This window comes from Rutilus rutilus, assembly GCF_951802725.1.
Source record: "Rutilus rutilus genome assembly, chromosome: 16".
NCBI classification, from domain to species: domain Eukaryota; kingdom Metazoa; phylum Chordata; class Actinopteri; order Cypriniformes; family Leuciscidae; genus Rutilus; species Rutilus rutilus.
Genome location: NC_140224.1, coordinates 25,436,733 through 25,451,813, shown reverse-complemented (window position 1 = coordinate 25,451,813; position 15,081 = coordinate 25,436,733). Strand labels below are relative to the sequence as shown.

The following is a 15,081-nucleotide window of genomic DNA, read 5'->3' as shown; positions in this document are numbered from 1 at the left end:
GGTGCTATCAGCGGTGACAGCACAGCTCAGTGGTGGAGTGATTCAGAATGCAGACTGACAGCTTCAGATCTTCATCATCCTTTCCATGACTCATAACCACCCACACATTCCCAGAACAAAAAGCCTAGGAGTCCATAGGCTCTATGCGCAGGGTACCGTCATGATGTCACTCCTCACCTTGTTTGAGAGCCAACAGCAGTGTCGGATCTGAGGGGTCGCTGCAGAAGTAGCCGCTGCCCTGGGAATCCCAGAAGAGCTGATCCTGCCTCAGCTGGAGTTCTTCTGCCCATTGCAGCCAGCGGACCCTTTGCGTGGCCTCAAACAGGTCCAGCAGCCCACAAACCACAAACGCGTAGTCATCCAGGAAGCCTGAAATGGGAGATGCACTGGAGAGAACATTACAGAGAACATTAGTAGGGAAGGTCAAGATCTTTTGTTCTTATACAAATACAAATTAAATTTTTTGTTAATGTCGGGTTGACCTGCGTAATAATGTCAGGTTAACTTGCGCTGGGTTGATCGACATAACATAAGCGCTATTGACTGCAAGTCTGGCATGCTGCCAATTTACCACAGAAATAATTTGAACTCCAAAAGACTGGAAAACGCATTTACAGTGATGAACGTACCAATGGAAGCCACAGAGACAAGAGATCATGAGAGTTTACAGCAGGAATGCGAAAATTGTAAACTCTACGGATACCTCATATACACCTTATTCGCAATTTATTGTGAATGTGCGAGACTTCCGTTTCATTAGCTGCTTGGGTTAATGACTAGGAGAATAACAAAGTGCAGAAAACGGTGAAACTACTTGCGCTACAAACCAGTGTGTTTATGATCATAATAAATTAAAATAATATGATAATGCCACATTACCCTACAAAACATAAGCAGTTTGGATAATGGATGGATGGTAAGAAGTAGCAGTTTGCAATTTCAAGCAGTATAGCGGACTGTTTTTGTACAGCTAGGATAGCTGGAAGCAGATTTCACAGGAAGCCTTTCACATTCGACAGAAAAACGGCACGTAAAAAATAAGGTGGATATAAGTAGTGTTGTTTTGGTATGATTGAGGTACTGTTATAGTTTTTATTCAAATTTTAAATTAGTTTTTATTTCATTTTTAATTTCTCATTTTAATTTTAAAGTTTTAGTCATTTTGTTGAGTGTTTTTGTCATTTAAAGTAGTATTTTTTTAAATGCCTATATAGTTTTTATTTACATTTTTTATTTCAGTTTTTATTTTTCAATTTTAGTTTAGTTTAACTAAATCAAAATGAGAAATGTTGCCATGGCAACTAGCTGAAATAAAAAAATAAGGTTTTATATTTTATAATTCAGTTAATGTTTATTTTTAAGTATTTTATTTTATGATTTTAGATTTAATTTGAATAATAATTAAATATAATAAACCTGGATATAACCTTTATAAAGCAATACTATCATACCATGCTAAGTTGCTAAAACAGTAATAAGTGTTATGGTTATACAAATGTGACAAAATTGAGTCAAATTGGTCAAATTGTGTTACAATAGTCCCTGGTCTCCACTATTCAAACATGGAAGACGTGCAACTCAGAACACTAGGTCACAAATTGTTAGGAACGTTTAAAGGGATACTCCACTTTTTTCGGAAATATGCTCATTTTACAACTCCCCCAGAGTTAAACAGTTGAGTTTTACCGTTTTAGAATCCATTCAGCCGAACTCCGGGTCTGACGGTACCACTTTTAGCATAGCTTAGCACAGATCATTGATTCTGATGAGTCCAGTAGCATTTCTTTCAAAATGACCAAAGAGTTTCAATATTTTTCCTATTTAAAACTTGACTGTTCTGTAGTTAAACCGTGTACTAAGATCGACGGAAAATGAAAAGTTGTGATTTTCTAAGCCTATATGACTAGGAACTACTCTCATTCCGGCGTAATAATCAAGGAACTGTGCGGCTGTACCATGAGTGCAGCAGGCGTAATGATATGACGCAGCGCCTGAAAATAGGTCTAATAGGTTAGACAAACTAAGTCCCGGTCACGTTGGAAGAAGTTACCGAGCTGGGGACTATTTTCAGGCGCTGCGTCATATCATTACGACGCTACTGGAAATGCTACTGGACTCATCAGAATCAATGATCTGTGCTAAGCTATGCTAAAAGTGGTACCGTCAGACCCGGAGTTCGGCTGAATGGATTCTAAAACGGTAAAACTCATCTGTTTAACTCTGGGGGAGTTGTAAAATGAGCTTATTTCCGAAAAAAGTGGAGTATCCCTTTAAAGAACTGTGTTGTAAACAGAGCATGTGTGGACATGAATGTACTATACAAAACATACATGTATTGTGTGTGTCATATACATTGATATATTAGTGAAGCGTGTCATTTCTGTTCAACTAGTGGCACCATGCGGAACTGCAGCAAAAAAAAAAAAACACTCCCTCCACTCTTCCATTGGAAGACAAACAAACAGTCTCACCTCAAACTCAGCACTGCACCAATGTTGTTAAAACAAACAGTCTGCAATTCCATTTGATGCAAGTAGTGGCGCTGAAATGACACACCTCACGATGTAACGTAAGTAGCGACATATCTTTTTTTCTGTATTGTGATGTACATTTGAGTGAAATGGATTATTGAAAAAAAATGAGGGCGAGACTCGGTTCTATCACTGGGCTGTTTATTGGACTGTTGGACTTTTTTCGAAGTTCTCCTAAACTTACTTGTCTAAATAAAACAAAAAAGCAGAGGCAGTAAAGTATCTGTTTACTGAAAGTGAATCTTTTTCCTCACTGAAGCGCCGCATGAATGCATTACAGCCCTGGTGGGAAAAATACACATCACACACACTCACAGGTTAATGCTACTGCATGAATTGTATCCAATTTCAGACTATTACAATTGCTTATGTCCACATGGTACTCCTGTTCTTATTTCAGAGTGCTTCACGTTGATTTGCTGCCAGAACTGGCTATTGCAATCCATGACATGAAATCGGAGGGAAATGTCAGAAGCAGTCATTTAGCTGCTTCACTTCTATTATTAAAAGGACAGTTCACCCAAAAAAATTACATTTTCTTACAATGGAAGTAAAAGTTACACTTGTATGGAAAAGTAGAAGTTTCCTCAATAAACAGGTTTGGAATTACATGGCGAGAAAATGATTTAATTTACATTTTTGTGTGATTTGTATCTTTAATCATTGAGCGTGACAGAAGAGGGTGAGATCCAGATGGTAAAACAGTCAGTATGTATGACATGCCTTACCAAAATCCTCTCACAAATTTTTTCATAATTCCCATACATCAAAGAGAAGCACAGAGTCCGCCATTTCTATATACTCGCTGTAGCAGCTGGAGTTGTACAATGTCTGTGCCAAAGAGGCATTACAAGTGTTGTGTTTTGGGATGTACCAATGCACATAAGAGTCTCCATAGACTCCCGCCATCAGTCACTGAGGACAATGTGGTTAAATTAAATTTTCGAAGGATAGGTCCCGAAGAGAATTGCTACACAAACAAGGTTCTTTTCGACGCTAGGTTTTCAAAAAGGTTAATTCTAAAAGATGGGTCAATTCCAACGCTTTGTGCACAAACATCACATCCAGACAAAGTAAGTATCACACGTCACATTTTATGAGTCCTTCCAAATTACCTTTCTGAAAGAGCTTGTTGGCACTATGAACAGCTAATGTTGCTAAAGCTGCTAATGTTGCTAAAGCTACCATTGTATCTGCCTGTTTTCACTGATGCTGCCCTCACGTGCTATCAGAATTATCGTAAATACGAGTTTCCTAGTAAAGAAATGCACATGAACTCCCTTTTAAGTCATCCACTTGAATGCGACGAGCTAGTAATCACTAATCACGACTTCAGAAGTGGAAATAATGAAATTTCTGATAGCACGTGAAGGCACCGGGAGACCATTATCCTGCCATGCTCACCGTCTGCGTAATTCATAAACGTGCATTTTTTATGCACAGTACAGTCAGATGACTGGACATATAAGGCTGACAGCACTACTGACAGTTTCTGACATTTTCAGTGCATGAGACTATCCTGTTTTGTTGTTGCAGGTATGCCAGAGCATGCGAATTAAAGCTCCGACTTATTTTTGAAAGGGAGCCGGGAGCATCAGCTCATTTGCATTTAAAGGGAATTTTTTTGCTCACCCCCCCCAATGAAATTCTAACATGCTATTAAAAATTATATGTGGGGTATTTTGAGCTAAAACTTCACATACACACTAATCAGAGACTTATTTTACATCTTGTAAAAAGGGGCATAATAGGTCCCCTTTAAGATGCAAAAGCTCTGTGAATTGAGTGACATGCATACAAAGACATTTAGCAGGACCTTTGGAGTTATAAAATCCATTCAAAATTCCTTTTGAGGTGGTGTCACCCAAAAAGATTGCAAAAGTCTTTGAAGTTTAAAATAAATTTGATTCAGATCACATCAACCCTTGTCCTTAGACCCTTGAACAGAGGTGACACTGTAGCCAGCTGAGTGCGAGGAAACAGATAGTGACAGGTCTGAAGATATCACAGTGTCGGCAGCAGGATGAACGAGGCGGGTCTAACGTTGGGAACTTAACCTCCACGGTTCTTAGTTTAAACAACTGGCCTTCCAAGGAATGAAAAATGTCATGAGGTGCCAGTGAGAAGATCGCACTCAACATCTGACCCCTTCCATGTCATTGCCTCAAGCTGTCAGATCTAATGCACTATTCAAATGTCATGTACAATAAGTGCCAGGTGATTTTGGAGAAGAACCTGGTGACTAGGTACTAAACAAATATTTATATATACACACACACACTCACTCTGTGACTTTGACAAGGGCCAAAAAGTAAAAGCACCCACCTCGCAACTTCCAAGACTAAAAGGATCTGCTAGCCCCCAGCAGGGGCTAACTGAAACATGCTAACTAGCCCTTTATTGAACTATGAAGTAAGTTTCTACTAAGGTATTCTCGACCCACAGCAGGGTTTATGGGCTCAAAGAAAAATATGACTCATCTGTTTCAGTTTTTTTTTTTTTCTTCCCAGTGAGACAACAAAACAAATCAGCCTGCCAGTCAATTTTTAATGAACAGCTCTCCCTGGATTTTTCCATTCCCTCCTTGTTCATTCTCTGTATTCTCACCAGGTGATATAGTCTCTTCAAAGTGCAGCAAAGCCACATCATAACTTCCACACAAACCTGTCAGGAGACCGAAGTCATAAAAAAAGCCTAACCTCTACCTATCTCAGGGAGCCAGAGGGCTTCTTGTTCCAAACTGATAGATCTACTCACAATGAAGTATGATTTTTATACAGCTGAACAAGATTTGGACCGTTTGCCACATTCCTTGGAATAACAGCACAGCCACTGGATGGTTCATGAATAATTCACCTGGCACTACATTTTTACCTGGCCCAAATACTATAGCATATTTCTTCTATTACAATAAAAGGCCCTTAATTCCATTTGAGAACTACAACAGTCAGGTAACCTGTCTCATTCTTATCAAACACTGAAGCCAGATTGTCTCTAAATGTTTTCACTGCATGGCACAGGGCTCTTTAAAGGATTAGTTCACCCCAAAATGAACATTCTGTCATCATTTCCTCACCTTCATGTTGTTCCAAACCCACATGACTTTCTTTCTTCCGCAGAAGACAAAAGGTGAGGCTGTTTTCCATGCTCTTTTCCAAGCAATTACAATGAACAGAGTATAAAGCTATCAAGCTCCAAAAAGCACAATAAAAGTATAATAAAAGTGGTCCATGTGAATCACACACTATATTCCAAGTCATATGATAACTTTGTATGAGAAGCAGAGTGGATTTTAAGCTGTTATTCATTGAAAATCTTCGACAAGGAGCATTAGGGTGGATGTCATGAAATATGTCTGATTTGTGAATGAATCCTTCTTTTGAGTTGTATTGGTCTATTTGGTTCACAAAAGTTGTCTGTCTGTCTGAATGATTCATTCACAAAGTAAACTGATTTGGTTCCAGAGTTTACTCACTGACTCAACAGCTCACTGGAGGGGAAGATTATCAGTGAATAATGTAAATTTCAGTCTACTTCTCAAACTGTTACGTATAGATGAACACGTACGAATCCAAATGAATTACAAAAGTATTTTAATACACCAGGAAAATACGCAGGAGAAAATCAACAAGGCAACCACACTTTAACATAATCAACAGAGAACACTGAACTGAGAAAACCAAGTATAAGCACAGGGAATAATCAAAGGAAAACAGAACGGGTGTGGTACTAATGAGTAATGGAAACTAATAATGACCAGGAACACAGGCAGGAAAAGGTAAAACAAAACACAATGAAATTAAAGGTGGGGTAAGCGCAGGGTCCGAAATTAACTTTTTGGCTCACCTGCCACGAGGACTGGTAGATGAAAAAATCCACCAGCCAAGCATATTTTTTACCGGCCAAAATATTTATTTACACATTTATTTCCGATGACAAATGAGTTGTTTCTGTTTTTATATTTAGCATACTGTGCGACAGCCAGCCTCTTGAAACTCCGTTATCTCCAAACCTCCGTTTCTCACAAAACTTTCTTTTTTTTATGTAATTCGTCCCCCTTTTCATCTGTGGGTTTTCGTTTCAAAGGTTGGCTCACTCCTGGTAAATGTCGCCACATAACAGCTAATAAGCGGCAGCTAGCAGCAGACCGGAAGTTAGCTGCAGTACTAGCTAACAACAGACCGTCTCTAGTGCTCCAAGTCTCGCGGCACTGTTTACCTTACGGCCCCCGAGACAGTGCCGCGAGACTTGGAGCGCTAGAGACTTTCTGTGGCTAGCTAACCTCGTCCCCAGATTAGTGACTGGCAAACACAACAACTCCAAACCATCATGCCAGATATTTATACATTACAATTTTGGTATGAACATTCACCCGCCAGTGTGGCGGACAGCCTTTTGAGATTTACTCGCCAAACGGAAAATCTACCCGCATTTGGCGCTTGGCGGGTGTTAATTCCGGACCTTGCGTAAGCGATATTTGAAAAACGCTGTTTGAAAGTTGGTCGGACCGACACAACCAGACACAACAACAAACGTGTAGCCAATCAGCATTAGGGGGCGTATGACGGTGGAGGAGAGAGAACGTGCAAGAAGGAGATTTGAAGAAAGACTGTAGAAAGAGAGATGGCTGAGAGACATTACAACCATAAGAATATCACTGGAAAATGAAGGGTTATGATCAGGAAAGAGCTTTAGGGCCCGCGTTAATATTAGAAAAGCTTTCCAGTGCTGGAGAGAGCTAAGCGGGAAGGCCTGAAAACAGATGCGGAGGTTGCTTTGATTCTGCTCCACACGCGAGTAACACTGGTTTTGAGTGTTGTTTGTCTGGAGCTGCTGGGCTGTTGGCAACTAACAACGAACTCTTGTTTGTATTTACTCTTGTGTATGTATGTTCATTTTTTGTGCTTCCTTGTCCTTCGTTCATCATCTTCGCCTTATTTTTCGTGAAGCTTTAATTTCTTGCACTTCTGCAATGACAAATAGACGTCCACTCTTGCATTGCGTGTGTAACGGACGACAGCTAGTGACAGTTGTGCAGGCTGATGACTGCTAGAGAATAGACCGAATCAGAGCGGTTAGGATTGGAGGTGAACTTTGGAGGCGGAGCAATGAAGAGAGGGGTGTGTTTGTTTTGGTTGATTTCAAATATCAACAATGTTCAGCAACGACTTTGAGAAATAACATACTGCACCTTTAAACAGAACAAAAAATAACTCTTACACACACAAATCTATCATATAATTTCAGAAGACTTGGAATATAGCAAATGAGTTGCATGGACCAGTTTATAATACAGTTAAAACTGCTTTTGTGTCCTTTTTTGAAGCTTGAAAGCTTCAGCCCCCATTCACTTTAACTGCATGGAAAAGTGTGACTGCATTTAGTGTCAACGCTAAAATTTCCTGGCTTTTTTCATGATAACAGAGTTCTAGGGGCTATAAAACTACCCTATAAGTTTCAAAACAGTCGATCCACAGGCAAATGCACAGCCTGCATAAAGTAGCTGTGCCTTTTCACGAGCCGTTGTGACTTCCGTATAAATGTGATGTCAGAACTACTCAGTCACCGCCTACAGTCACCACCCCCACCAATGGTGGGTCACTCAGAAAACAACAGGCCAATCAGAAGAGAGGCTCATGTATATTAAGTAGACAGGCCAAAATTTACCTATTCTTGGCAGAGCTTCTGAGAAAGGAGCTGTAAAAATATATTCAGATGGTTTTTGGTACTTATACCGCAAATAAATATTCTTAAGGACATCAAAACCTAAAATAAAACATCAGAAAGGTGTACAATATGGGACCTTTAATGGTATCTTGAACGGCATGAGGGTGAGTAAACAATGACATTTTCTTTTTTGGAGAACTATTCCTTTAACGGTGGATGTAGAATATTCAAAGTGAAGAACAAAGCAAGAGAGTAGTTCCTCTTGAAGATGAAATCAGGTGGCCAGAAACACAAGTAATTCCCCAGTAAATCATCTTCTGGCTGGAACTCCTGAGAAATTATTCTTGGTGCTGAGGGAAATCCTCCGAAGGTGATTAAAAACAAACCGATGCAGATTTTTACATCTCACTTACACAAACAGATCTGAGCAGAGCTGCAAGAGAGGAAACACCACATCCTATGCTAACTTAAGTAAAGCTAATTAGGTGATTACAGAGGGAGTGTTCCTGATTAAGCATTATGCAAAGTGCACAATGAAGCTATTTTTTCCATTATCCCATTGATGAACACTCAAACAAAACGGTTCAAAATGAAGGTGAAAATATATCCAGTTTAGATCAGTGATAAATGGTGTGTGGGTTAACTCCTAAAAATGATCTGCGTGGCTTGAGAAGCGCACTCAGCATTGTGGGATGACTGATGTGCTGACACAGTTTGGTAATGAGAGGTACAAATGAGAGGTTACCCCAAGAATGAGGCCAGTGAATGTGTGTGTGTGTGTGTGTGTGTGTGTGTGTGTGTGTCTGTGGGTGATTTCATACGTGAAAAGCTTCGTATTGTGCTGATTCTGGGTCGTTTCTACATTTGCAGGATATGTGCCAAGGCAATTAAGACTTGGAAGCAAGACAGAATGTGTGCTAGTTTTCTTGTCCCACTGTAAAGACACATACAAACTCATCAAAACCAGTGTTATAATTTTAGTATTATGAATATACCATAAGAGAATTTATTATTGTTTTTGAATCAGCTTTTATTTTTATTTTTTTATAATTTTGTAATTTTGCTTTTGTAATTTTTTAAAAGCTTTTTTTAACGTTTCTATTGATTTAGGTTTATTTTTATTTTAGTTTTAGGTCGTTTTAGAACTTATTTTATTTCAGTTAGTTACAAAGGCAGCATTTCTAATTTTTAAGTTTACGTTTCTAATGTTATATCTAATATTTAGATTTTTTTTTTCATTTCAGCTTTATTTCATTTCACAAAAACTATTTTTTTTATATAGTTTTAGTTAACAATAACAATCCTGATCATAATATGTAAAAACAAGTATCCTTTCTACTGTATATTTTCCAATGACAAGTCTGAATAAATATCCTTTTAAATTCCCATTTTAAATAGACATATAAAATAAAATATATTAGATATAGGCTAGTAAACAAACAGTTCACAATCTACAACTATCAACCTCAGTGCTATGGCAGGCTGAATGAATGCATCTTATTTTTTGACAGCCAGAAATGTTACTTACACTTGCTCCACCTCCATGTTATTTCCACGGTAACAGGAACGGAGAATCCTTTGGTCCTCTTCGTCCCACAGGTGTTTTTGGAGAAAATAAGCTGCTCGCTCAGCCCTTTCTAGCAGAGCCTTGTCACCAAGCACAGCTCCGACACGAGCAAACCCGGACAACATCAGCCCTGACCAAAGAAATGGGAATGGACAGATTACAAGCTTTGGAAAACCTGACCATGTTACATTTTGTCCTTCAGCGAAAGTACTTCAGTAAACAATACTGTTATGAAGCATTTACATGTTAATTGACCACATGACAGTTTCAAATCACTTCTCCACCTTCCTTCCGAATTGTTGCAAAATTTTAGATTAGTATTCAGGAAGAGTTCTGCCCCACAGAAACTCTCCACCAACGAGAGCTAAAAACCTTTGATAAAGGTGCAATAGGTGCCAACCAAGACAGAGGAACTTTGAAAGGAGACACTGAGTTTATAAGATCTAAAGTACAATGTGTTCAGAGGGGCGAGGATCACTAACAATAGTCCTGTCAGAGCTCTGTGTGACTGTATCCCAGACATGTCTCACGGCTATGCGAGTGGGCCTATCAGGTTTGATTAATGCCAAGGGTTACTCTGCAGGTAGCAATATCCAGTCTGTATGCATTAAGAATGTAATGGAGCGTAGCTCTGGAAGGAACGCTTTCATTAAACAATGTCTCAGGCTTTCTTTAATTAAGATATCAGCTCATTAGTCACTATTCTTTGAGCACTTTTGTCAGCTAAAGCTCCAAAGGGGCCTTGGCACCCTGTGAAGGCTTTGATATCCTTTCATTAAAGACAACGAGGGCAAAGACCACAACCCAGAGGTCCCCTCCGTGGGCTTTTAAAGGCCTGGCACCACATCTAAGCACCCCATGAAAGAACTCTAACATTATAGTGTTGCTATTAAGGCAAACCCAGATGAAAAAAAAAAAAAACATTTACGGAGCTTGTCGAACACTGGACCTTGTTCGCAAAGTGAAATCAATAAAATCTTAAGAATAGGAAGGGGGTGCATATAGCTTCGGGGGATGCAAGCATTGCAAATTTTCTACATGCCTTTCATTGATTCTTTTCCCTGTTTCGTGTTTTGGGATTTCAAGCAGTATATTAGTGGATGACACTTATACATTCTTCCAATCAGAATGCAGGAAACTTACCGTTCCAGGAAGCTAGCATTTTGGTGTCCAGGTGAGGAGGTGGGCGGGCTCTCCGTACCTCGGTCAGCTTGGCCCTGGCATCGGACAGCAGCTCGGACAGTCTGTCCACGCTGATGCCAAAGTGAGCAGCGGTGAGCTCCACTGAGTAACGCACAATCAGCACATTTTGACCCTGCAGCTCTCCATGGGGGTCCTACAAAAACATCAAGAACACAAGAATCAGAAACAAATCAGTAAATGCACATAATAAAAAAATATTAAAAGTGAATATCCATCATAAAAATCTGCTTTGTTCACAAATTAGGTGTCACAAACATTAAATGCTAACCACTGATTCTTGAGATTTAATGGAACAAAATATGTCATGCCATTGGTTTTAAAAATAGAAATAATTGCCCTCCTGCTTTCAATTGGAAGATAACTAGTATATTATTTGCACAAATTACCTATTTTATCTTATTTACTGTTTATTTCTTCAAAACCACCTGTCGTCAGACCTTCATGGCCTTAATTTTTATTTATTTTTGTTGTGTAATTCATTTATTTTTTGTTGCGTCATCACTCTTAATTTCTCTCTGCACACTAATCGTGAAGGACGATTTATGAGCAAATGACTCTTATGATCTGGATCTTTTAATGAATCAAACAGGTCACCCAGAGTAGTCTGCTTCACGAACAAATGACTCGTATGAACTAGTTCTTTTTAATGAACTGTTTAAATAAGACTCACACCCAGCATCTGAATATGCCTACTTCCCTACTATATAGTAGGTGAAAAACAGAATGTGAGACGAGTAGTATGTCCAAATTCGTAGTATTCATAAAACAGTAGGTGAAAAGTACTGGGATGATCAACCACTTGCACGTGCACATCTGATGAACACTTTACTATCCCATGAGTTGTGAATGTCAGTGAACTGATGTTGGTTGGTTGCGTCACATGGTGGATGTAGTACGTACACATTTTATTCATTCTACACAAATTCATACTATACTTTTTTTAACAGTTGTGAAATAAGCTTACATTTTCAAACTAAATGTAGCAGCAACCTACCAGACAGTATGCGATTTCAGACACAACTACAGTCTAACAAATCCTTCACTCACTGAATCATTGCACAAACTCACTGAATCAGCCAGAGCAGTTTCTGAAGAATCTGATTCACTAACTGAACTGCAAATCGGAAATAAAGCGAGATTTGTGTTATGGCCCGCGAAACATTATTATTTTTGACCAGTTGTTCAACCGACAACGTGTAATTAAAGATATTTGCAAGACTTTTCTTTTGTAATAGTATTTCAATAACTATTCTAGTAGCTGAATGTTAAATTTGCAAACAGTCATTATAATTATTAGTTAGTTTACCATATTTTTGTGTATTACAGCAATGGAAAACAAACATTTAGTAAGGAAATGGAAAAAAACAGGAGGTTGCGTATAATCATCATTTTATACCTTTGAAAATTAAATTAATCCAAAATAATTTGTCTGTACATAAACTTTTATTTGCTTCAGTGTTGTAGTCAAGAATCAGTGTAACATGGTTAGAAAGCTTCTGTCTCTCATCAAAAACCTTAAAATTCCCAAACCTGAGCAGGGTCCACGTTGCCTTGCTCTTTCACACCGTAATGATGCATGAAGATATCCGCCTGTGTTGCGCCTCCTGTGGCGCCTTCCACGATGTCAGGAAGCAGCTCTCTGATCTCTCCTGCTGTCCACACACAAAACGCTCCCTCTCTCTTCTCAGTGGATTCCGCAGTAGGAAAGGAATCTGCATCCTCAGCGCTATAGAAGCCGCCAGACTGCAGAGGGCAGCACAATTCTCAAATCAAATTTGTTTTATTTTTTCCTTTTATTTTTTGCCACTTGTAGGCTGTTTTCAAAGTTACGTTGTGGTCTCTTGAGGGAATCGTTATTTCTTGGCCACAAGTTCTCTAGTTAATACATTTCAAATATGTTATGTACATAAGTTCAGCATACAGTGGACTTGTTGAAAGTATAATAACAATGGGATGATTTACAGTACAGAGAGAATGTTTTTTTACAAACATTAACCTCTAATGTAACTCTCACAACCAAACAAAATGAGGTTCACGGTATGCTTTTGTTGGTTCCCTAATTACTCCATAAATCTTCAAAAATATGATTTTCAAAATTTGAGGGGGTTTTAATTGTGTGTGTCGTCAAACCATTCATCATCACAAGATGGCTGGCGCCCAGTGCAAGAGAGTAGAGGAGGAATGACCTCAAAAAGGGCATCGACCTGGGCGATTTTTCAGTGCTTTTGTGAGTCGGTGCTGATTCAGCATGACTGATGCCAAATGAGGGATCTAATGAGGGAGAAGGAGACTCACCTTGTCACTGAGGTCTCTGGAGACGTAAAGCAACACGTCGCGAGCCACATCTGCAAATAGGCGTTCCCCAGATACCTGCAGAGATTAACAGGAACAATAACACCACACCCAGCCAATGCCAGATATATCTTTGGTTCCTTATATAACTCTTAAAATCATCTTAACTTAGGCTTTTGATATAGAACCACAGAATAAGCAATATATAACACCAATAAGTCCTTATTGTGTCTACAGAAGTACAGAATTATGGCTTTCTGAACATAAGCAATTATCGGGAGAGATAAGAGACATATAATACATGAAAATACAGAGTACCCCACACAGACATATTCCCACCTGGTACGCAGTGATATAGGCCACAGCAAGTTGGCCTTGATCATATAACATCTTTTCAAAGTGAGGAACATGCCAGGAGGTGTCTGTGGAGTATCTGTGAAAGCCCTGAAAGAAACAATTGAATTGCGTTCAGTAAAAGCCAAGAATTGATATTTAACATCATAGGTTCTGAAAACACAATTTTTGCATGTCACCTGTGCCACATGGTCATTAATGCCCCCTAGTGCCATCTTTCGGAGAGTGTGAAGGGCCATTCGCAGCGCTTCTGCTCCCTCGGAGCTGGCACGATTTACTGCCCAAAATGACATCAGGAACATCAGGTTCACTGCAGAAAAGAAAAGCACATGGCCAGTTTTCATTATTAATGTTGATGCGTATTTGTCAGGTAATTAACTCACAAGACAGGTGGTCAACAGGATATTGTGTTCATTCTCTTTGTGAGTCTGTTCTAGTGACAGACTGTAAATATTGTACGAGTTTTGGAGATCAATCCTTTCGGTTCATCCCAGTATTTGTTTACCTGGTGAAGGGAACTTCGGCGCCTCTCGAAAACCTCCATATTCTTCCTCATAAGAGTGAGCCAGCTGCAGGTAACATCTGTTGGCAACATCTGGACCGAATGGAAGAGTTTCTCCAGGGCTGGCAGAGATTTCTGTCCCCTTCCTGAGGGCTTCCAGTACTTTCACTCCACTGGACTCCAGGGTTTCTCTGTTACTCTGCCACTAAAACACATAGTATGAAGGTCCTCAGACATCAGAGCACCATAGTACAGGGGATGTCAAACTTTGAATAATCACTGACCCACTCCGTGCATTTGTAAATATAAATGTGAAAATTTTTTATTTCAACTGTAAAATATTTGTTCATGTTTTTGAAAGAAGTATCTTATTGTGATATTATTGCAAGTCTGCAATTATTAGATTAAAAATACAGTACAAAAAAAACCGTAATATTGTGGAATACTATTACAATGTAAAAAGAAATGTTTTCTATTTAAATATATTTTAAAATGTAACTGATCCCTTATTTTCAGCAGCCATTACTCCAGTCTTCAGTGTCACATGATCTTTCAGAAATCATTCTAATATGCTAAACTAGTGCTAAAGAAACATTTCTTATTTTCAATGTTGAAAACAATTTTACTGCAATTTCAATTTAAAACAGCATTTATATAAAAATATACTTTTTTGTAACAACTTAAAAGTCTTTACTGTGACTTTTGATCAATTTAATGCACCCTTTCTGAATATAAGTATTAATGTATTTAAAAAACAGTATATTTATCTACCGTACTGTTTACTTCCTATTAATTTAATCTGTTTAAAGCTACTGTTAGACTTATAATCCTAAAAAAAAAAAACATGAAACTATCACTGTTAAAAGAATAAAATAATAGTTATAATGTCCAATTTGGTAAATTTTTACTTGTTCTATTATTATTATCATCATCATCATTATTATTATTATTAATACACTGACCCC

General features: G+C 38.6%; 1 protein-coding gene across 3 annotated transcripts in view; it reads right to left on the bottom strand.

Moving 5' to 3' along the window:
• Positions 1–15,081, bottom strand: part of spata20 (spermatogenesis associated 20) — a 47,003-nt gene that overhangs the window by 29,516 nt on the left and 2,406 nt on the right. For all 3 annotated transcript variants that reach the window (XM_084433605.1, XM_084433607.1, XM_084433606.1), the window contains exons 6-13: positions 14,120–14,321; positions 13,794–13,924; positions 13,600–13,704; positions 13,264–13,338; positions 12,499–12,711; positions 10,909–11,101; positions 9,727–9,895; positions 178–386 (exon numbers count right to left, since the gene is read on the bottom strand). In XM_084433605.1, the coding sequence (XP_084289731.1) occupies positions 178–386; positions 9,727–9,895; positions 10,909–11,101; positions 12,499–12,711; positions 13,264–13,338; positions 13,600–13,704; positions 13,794–13,924; positions 14,120–14,321 (1,297 nt within the window). The remainder of the gene's footprint in view (positions 1–177; positions 387–9,726; positions 9,896–10,908; positions 11,102–12,498; positions 12,712–13,263; positions 13,339–13,599; positions 13,705–13,793; positions 13,925–14,119; positions 14,322–15,081) is intronic.